Here is an 8,112-nt window from a genome sequence, read left to right on the forward strand (position 1 = left end):
TTTGTATGATACACCATTAAATTTGACATTAGACAACGCCCAGTGAGTATTTTTAGTGATCCTGTATTAAGCGGCCACCTGTATTAAGCGGCCAGTTCCTCAAGTCCCGAGGGTGGCCGTTATATACAGGTTCGACTGTAGTAATCAGCAAACACCGGAAAATACACTGAGTAAACCTTCAAAGATGTGATGTCGTAAATCCTTGAAATTTTGAGAGTTATATAATCAAAGACAAACTCAAATTACTCTATTTATCCACGGTATTCTCATCCGGTTACACTAGGTACTACTAATAAACATTCTAATTGTAGTTACAAAATTCGTAATATTATATAAACTATCTAAACCTACAATAAATTAAGTAAACTGCTTTACATGAAAGCCGTGTTCGATTAAGCAATTACATTAAAAGAAGCCGCTGCAGCTAGCATGGAAAGATGCTAGAGATCCTGCCTGCCGCAATGAGTTAGTAAACTGTTCCATAACACCGCACCACTATACCTGAAACTGTTCTTAAGAAAATTGGTACAGGGAAGGGGGACAGCAAGATTATCTTCAGTGTTGGGATGAGATTACCCAGTTAGCAGTGGTCGAGTGGTTAGGGCGCCGGACTTGAAATTCGGTGGTCCCTGGTTCAAGTCCCGCTCTGACCACTAGCTGGAGTTGTTTCTCGGTAGCCCCAAGTTCAACTCCTCGAACGCGCTTGTAAATAGCCAGCTGGTCTGCCTCCTGCCAGTTGGGATTTTTAGCCATGTTATTTTCAATTTGTATTATTTCTTTACGAGGTTTAATGCTCGGCCCCACTAGCACTTGTGCTATAAACACTGCCGATGGTAAATAAAAGGTTATTATTATTATTAGTTATGGTGCTACGCTCGACAAATATAATTTCTGATACGTGTTTATTCTTGTCTGTATTTTCTTGTCTTGGTGGAGGGGTGGGTCGCTACAGCCTTTACAGACTCGTACCCAGTCACTCTCGTCGCCATTTATTGTAAGTGGGCTGAGAGGAGATTGAACATGAGAGTGGACTGGCGCACAAAGGATGCCATGGAGAGGGGCTAACGTAAAGTAGCGCTCCCTTCGTCCCAGACTGTTCACAGTCCCCTATTTTTCCGTGGGATTTGCGAGACTCGTACGCTTCGATCGAACGGCCACCATCTTGGTTTGTAACGTCGAGCGGCGACCTGGGTAGAGTGTCTTAACTACCGAGGAGGTCTCTAGCCAGTTCCTGCCTTCCCCCCCCCCCCCCCCCCTCTACTCCGGACCCCCTCGGAAGTACACTCTCTCTTCAGGCTGCACTCGCCATTACAAACCAATATGGCGGCAGTTCGTTTGAAGTGTACCAGTCTCGAAAATCCCACGAAACAAATAGGCGACTGTGAACTGTCTACCTTCGTCCTGCCCTATATTGCCTCCCCCCCCTCCCCCTCGTCTGGAGCTCCTTACTCTTTGTTGTGAAAACTGCAGATGTCACTTTTGTTTTCTACTTGGAACCTGAACAAACTTCCGTTCACCTTTACTTAATTCTGTTAACAGACCTTGAAGAACAAATCCAAAAAAATTCGACAAGTTTATAAGTAATGATCAGGTGAAGTCAAACGCTTTTGGTTGCTAAGCAACACAGCGGGTGAATCCATTGAAACTTCATTCTTGAGATCCTCTGTTTCTCTGATTTCTTGAGTCAGAGAATACACCACTATGATACAGGCGATCTGAAACAGTTTGTGAAATACATACCTCTTACCACCCAGTTCGAGGTCCGTACCGTAAGTTATACGAAACGAGTTTCTTTTTCCAGTTGATTTATGGTCTAAGCGTGAAGCGCGCGGGCCATAAATCAATGGGAAAAATTCTCGATCCGTAACTTACAGTACGGACAAAGAAGACGAGGTTGGTAAGATATTTATTATATCTATGAGGTTAATCGGGCGCGGAGGAAAGGAAACTAGTTGAAGTCAAGGGAAACGGTGAATAGAATTTTGCGGGCCATACAGTGAAATAAGTCCCGAAAAAAATGACCAATCACACCGCGTGTACTAACTGAAAGGTATAATAATAATAATAATAATAATAATAATAATAATAATAATAATAATAATAATAATAATAATAATAATAATAACAATTAATAATAGGCAAGTAAATTGCCTCAACCAAGATCAAATTCTCTACAACGACCATTCAAGGTAATCTGTGCGTTTTTATGAGCCCTTTTAGGATTTCATACGTTAAGAATTATAGATAAATGTAGCAGTCGACAACTTTTTCGGTACGGTGGGATTGACCACTACACCACCTCGCCTCAAGTAGACTGCGAAGCAGGCATAATCGTGGAAGGAGAGGGGGAGCGAGAAAAAGTGAGAAAAAAGGGTCCCGATTGCGCCTCCACGATTGAGTACATTTATAGAATTGACAAGAGTATAAGACTTACCACAAAAACAAGGCCAACCAGAAGGATAATTGCAATAGGTGGGACCTGGACCAAAAAAGAAACAAAGAAATAAACAATCAGGTTTTAGACATCACTCTTGGAGTTTGATCTGTCAATGATAAATTACGTGCTTTAGACACCAAGCTAATTGACATGTTTCCTTTTTGTGGGTTAAGTGCACTGTAGTGCTCTATCCACTATGTCATCAGGCATGTAAGAGTGTGTGAGTGAGTGAAAGAGTGTCCGTAAACAAACAGCTCCACAGCGCGTGCACAGCACTAACCACATGTACGCAATGCGTACATATTTTTAACCCTGGCAATTGTTTCAAATGATCCTAAACCAGCTCTATTCAAGGACACTTACTGAGGTAACTAGCTGTCTTTGAAGCCATGATTCCATCTCCCTTAAATTCCAATACTCTTCTGCTATACCATCCGGCTATAGAAATGAACACACCCCTAAGCCATTTTTTGTCTCTGCAGCTTAGTACGTTATTTAGAGCATAATGTGGTATTTAGGCAACACGGCTAACCATTCCATATTTTATCCTTCTCCTACCTTTCCCCATGCCACAAAAAAGAAGGCGGTGACTCCGACAAGATAAGCAAACATCAAAAATCGCCAAATAATCCAGGACCAAAGCTTCCAAACCTTTAACTGAATGTAAATATCATATCAATACAAAACAAAACAATAATGGGATGGAGACAATTATCATCAGTATTGCATTTTTCAAGTTTGTTATAAAGAAATCTTACAAAAACAACAATAATTAGAACAAAAAGAACATGCCAGTTGTTTCCACAGACAGAAACACACCTCAGAACATTACTTGTGTTTGTATCTTTACATTTCTCAGTATTTCCCAGCATCAACATCTGAACTGATTTCCTAATATTATTAGTTCATTAGCTTTTTGTAAACATCTTATGAGAAGCGGGAATTTCAAACCCATTCTGACACTCTCCCGACCCTTAAGCTTTCTTCCCTGGCCCTCTTTCTCCAAGCTTCTGGTAGCGATCAGCAATCAAAACAAGTGCAATGTACATTCATCATGTTCATAAGACCTGTTTTAGCCCCCTAATTAGGGCTGATTTGATTTGTATTTTGAGGGCCAAAAGACCCTCATCTCAAGGGTTAAAACGCACCTAAGGACTAACATGATTCCGAGACTGCACCGAAGTGATCTTTGACCAAAACGGCCCTAGAAGGTCCGGGATGAAGCAGCTAGCACCTGGGTCACAAAGGGTAAAATTGGCACTTTGGGGTTTGAAACACATCGTTTAAATTTACAATGTGTTACTCGCGGTCACGGAGCAATATAACAGAAGATTAAAATACAAATATTGCTTTGGAAATTGTTTTGAGTAGAATAACATATTAATTGCAGCTGATAATTATATTTCACCTGGCACGTTCCACAGAGTAGGAGCAATCCCATAGTTATGTCTGCAGCACTTAATCCTATTCCAGAGTAAGAAACTTTGAGCGCAGCTGAAAGAGATGCCGTACACCTGAGTATCAGCTAGAATAAGAGACTTGAGTTCGTGAACAATAAAAAAAGCTGAGCAATTTAATTTAGTTATTAACCGGTTAAGTGGATTACCCTTGATTCAACTAACAATGTGGCGTATGTGAATTGATTGAACGCCCCTCCGGAAAAGACAAGTGATGAACTAGGTGAAAATTCTCCAGGAACTTTTTAAGGATTTAAGCCCAAAGGTGAGATGTGAAATACTGGAAAAGGGCGAGTGTTCTAATGGACCGGTTATTTTACCAAATTGATTACTTTCGTGTAGGTCTTTTATTGTTTTCCAATTAAACCCTCGCAAATTCAAGAAGACTACCTCTTCTTTCATCTCTCCCAAGCTTTTTGCGGTAAAACGACCGTAATGAAATGTGAAAGGTCGATGATAGCCTGTCCTATATGAAATGCACCAAAGGTATGAATCAACAAAAGCTGAAAAGACCCGGTTTTGAAATAAAAAGACTCAAAATTATTGGCGCTTACCATCGGTAAGATTGTTCCGAATAAGCAAATCATCTTTGTTTTCTGCTTGCCCTTTCTTTATTGCCTCGATTGCTTGAACAAAAAACGAGATGTTTACGGCAGATAAAGCCTAAGACAGGACGATAAATAAATCAGTTGAATGAGTAAGAAATGATTATTATAATTATGAAGTAGTTTAACTCACACTGAAGTATTGATTAGCTAACGATTGGTTTGATTCAGTTCGTTGTCAGAAAGATCCTTGACTGTTATCGCACTGATGAAAACTGTTTCATGATAATTTTGGCTTATTGTCAGTTTAGCTATCTTAATTTGAACTTATAGAGCTGAAGTTTGCTGACAACCGGATGGAAGATTATTTTACTTAAAAATGATAAAGCCTTTTCGAAAATACGCAATTTACTGTTTATCATTTTGAGAGAAATTTACTCTTAATTCTCGTTTCTCAGCCGACAACTGACTCAATCAAATCAAATCAATCCGTATTATTGTTTATACACGAAATCGTATCATATTAGACGGTCTTCCAAGGAGTCGTGTAAATTTAACCTAAAATATATTAAGTTACCTAACTACCTAACCTAAAGGATAAATCACTGACAATAAAACTTTAAATTTTCACTGAGTAATATGGTCACAAAAAGGCTATATATAGCGAAGAAAGATACGTATCAACCTACCATGGAGAAGAGTGAAACACAGAACGTGCCCAGTTGAAGGTCGCAGCAGAAAAATCTTCGAATGAAGCAGAAGCGTGCCATGCCTGTGATCAGTATCTGGGCTGTTATTAAACGTTTAAGTCTTTAAATGACGATAACGTACACATCTGGCTCCAACTAGAACCTTTTTTGTTGTTGCTATCGTGAAAGTCTAAAGTCGGACAGGACAAGAGGCGATGAAGTACTGTCCTCTGAGTAACTTAGTTCAGTTCTTTCTAGAGTTTATCCACAGACTCAATGATCAAACTGAGGTACACTGAGCCGAATTGCATGACTAACAGTTTGAAAACTGTTATCTCAGACGTCTAAAGATATTTCATTGAGGAAACAGTCTTAAAAAATATTGGTCTCTCCTCGTGTTAACTTATAGGTTTTGATAGTGACACAACAGCAATAATTGCTTTCGCGTTTCAGGGCTTAACCTCTATACATATTAATCCTTTAAAGTTTCAATTCTCCTTACTTGACTTTTTAATTTTGTACTAATTACTTTTCCACCACCGCTGTTGTTTAAGGAGAATTTAGATGTTATAGTATTATGGGTCAATTATAATATCTTAAAAGGGTCAGTTTAACAGAGAAAGTAAATTGAGTATTTTGGGAGTAAGTTACTAGCTTATCGTTAATCTTTTATATTTGCTTTATTATGGATAAAAGGCGGGAGACTTGGGTTGGATTCTAGCCATCACTCGAGAAGGAGCTAGAAGGTATCGAGACTTCTTGTAACGGTAGTTTAACTGTTAAGAGGGAAGGTGTTAAGGGTTTCATGAATGTGATGTAACGCATTTAATTGTAACCTGTATTCGTTAAAACTCAGTCTCCCTCAAACAACCTTTAGCTTTATAGAGTAAGGCCAACATGAGGCTTAGAATACTGAATGGAAAGTCACGTGATACGCTGGGCGGCAGTTACTTGACAAAGTGCATGCATGTGATCCGCAAGGTCAAATAACACATACGAATTAGAATGCGGACGTGGCAAGCTGATTGTGTGAAGACCATTGCATGTCGCATTCGGGTCGATTAGAACCAATTCAAGTTACTTAACTCTTAAATGTAAACCTGATACATTCCCCTCTCAAAGCACCGATTTAATGCGATTTTCCCTCGTTTTAAATTGCCTTTAACCCGACTTTTTGACATATTTTCCATTTATTATCTATTCTATTTTTTTTTAAATTTGTAAAACAGTACTTATCTTCTTGATAGGAAATTTATGAAGGCTCCAGTAAAAACAGCTCAGAAAAATCTACGTAATAATGGATTTATTCATCAAACTACCACTATTTCCTAGTAGGTTCTAGTAAGGAATTATTTAAACACTACGCCAAAATCTCGCTGCTAATCATTATGAAGCGATAAACATTTTGAATGTTGAAATCTAATCAGCATATTGAAAGCCTTCATCTCAGTTTAAAATGCGCGCCGTGTACCACCATAAAAATGCTACCGTATTGTTCATCGTAAATGATCCTGTATAGATGGTTTGCATTGTCGTTATACTGGTGGACAAAACAAAACAAAATTTGCCCACATAGTTTGCATAAGAATGGAAGCTAACTCCCCGAGGAGAAAAATCTTATTGTTCCTGTCCACCAACATGGCCGCCATGACGTCACATGCAAACCATCAATATGTCCTTGTTCGTCAAAGAGTGGAAGAAATAAAGCCCTTGAACTTGAATTGTGAGACGAACGCAGTCTGCTGGGTACTTTATACAAGCTCCATCAAGTTTAGTTCCTGTTTTGTCTGATCCAGCACGAGAACATATACGTTCTTTATCGGAGGCGAATAAGTGACCACAACAGGCCATTTCGCTCAAATATGGCCGCCAGTTGTTCAGCACAATCGCACATTCTGAGAAAACAGACCGTGTTCGGTGTATTCTACGGCAAATGTAGGTAGCAGACTAATCGTAACAGCGGAGATGACGAAAATAAACAAAATGGACAGAACAACAGATTAAGGGCACGGTTCATCGGTTTGTCGCTGTGGTCTTACATTTCCTTCAGGATTTTGTAAATCGTACATAGAAAACTGTCCACGTGCATTTCCTCCAAAATATAGAAAAAAGCATTTACTTACCAACAAGTGACGAGACTGTACCAATACCAACAAATGAGAAGATCATACAGATCGAGTCAAGAGGTGCCCAGTACGTACGGTAACACAAAGTAATTTATTCATCACGAGATGCGCAGTAGGCCTTGAGCATGACGTACGGCAAAACGTTCTGAAATAATTTATTCAAGATGGCGCCGAAATGGTACATGCCAGTCCACTGAGCCAGTCCAACGAAAAAAAAATTTCCAAGAGCTTTCTCGTTGGTTACAGGGGACCCAAGAAGTCATAGGACTGACCCAGCAGATTAGGTTGCGTTCTTCTAACTTCGTCGAACGCAACTTTATATTCAGCAAAAACAATGCATTTCAGGAAATGTTGGACACAATTAAAAAAAAAAAAGGTTCAATACAGCAACTTTTGTGTGATCCGATTTAATTTAGGAAAGACTGGCGGCGCATTACAAATATCAAATATTCATTTAAAATTTAGTTATTGGCAGTAGTTTGTCACCAGCCGACAGTCAGGTTTCCATTTTTATGCTTGCCATTGTTTTACTGTATTCCACTTATCAATCACGAATTCAGTGAAAATCTGTGTTCTTTTGGCGAGATGAGTGTATTCTGTCCCTGTTGTTATTTTCCATAATAAACTGCTTGTTTTGTAAGGATCATTTCCTGACCAAACACTGATGAGGGAAATCAGAAAATGTCCTCGCGCTACATTGATTTATTTACTTTTAGGTCGCTTTCAAGAATCATGCTACAGCTATTTTAACACCTTATAGCGGTGGAGACAAAAGAAATATACCATACAATACCCATTTAAAGAATCAGAGAAAAAAGCATAAAAGAAAATAAAAAATTATACATACAACCCACTTCT

General features: G+C 39.0%; 1 protein-coding gene across 4 annotated transcripts in view; it reads right to left on the reverse strand.

Moving 5' to 3' along the window:
• LOC146475368 (uncharacterized) overlaps nt 1–7,223 on the reverse strand; it is a 68,540-nt gene extending 61,317 nt beyond the window's left edge. For 2 of the 4 annotated variants that reach the window (XM_085115784.1, XM_085115786.1), the window contains exons 1-6: nt 5,129–7,223; nt 4,449–4,557; nt 3,846–3,931; nt 2,996–3,094; nt 2,435–2,479; nt 1,518–1,715 (exon numbers count right to left, since the gene is read on the reverse strand). In XM_085115784.1, the coding sequence (XP_084971910.1) occupies nt 1,575–1,715; nt 2,435–2,479; nt 2,996–3,094; nt 3,846–3,931; nt 4,449–4,557; nt 5,129–5,209 (561 nt within the window). In that variant the 5' untranslated portion in view covers nt 5,210–7,223 and the 3' untranslated portion in view covers nt 1,518–1,574. Of the gene's footprint in view, nt 1–155; nt 1,716–2,434; nt 2,480–2,995; nt 3,095–3,845; nt 3,932–4,448; nt 4,558–5,128 lie in introns of all 4 variants that reach the window. The other 2 variants (XM_085115783.1, XM_085115782.1) reach the window with 2 other exon arrangements.
• Between the last annotated feature and the right edge of the window lie 889 nt (nt 7,224–8,112).

The sequence above is a fragment of the Pavona decussata genome, unplaced genomic scaffold (genome assembly GCF_977016875.1).
Source record: "Pavona decussata unplaced genomic scaffold, jaPavDecu1.1 SCAFFOLD_84, whole genome shotgun sequence".
Taxonomy (NCBI): domain Eukaryota; kingdom Metazoa; phylum Cnidaria; class Anthozoa; order Scleractinia; family Agariciidae; genus Pavona; species Pavona decussata.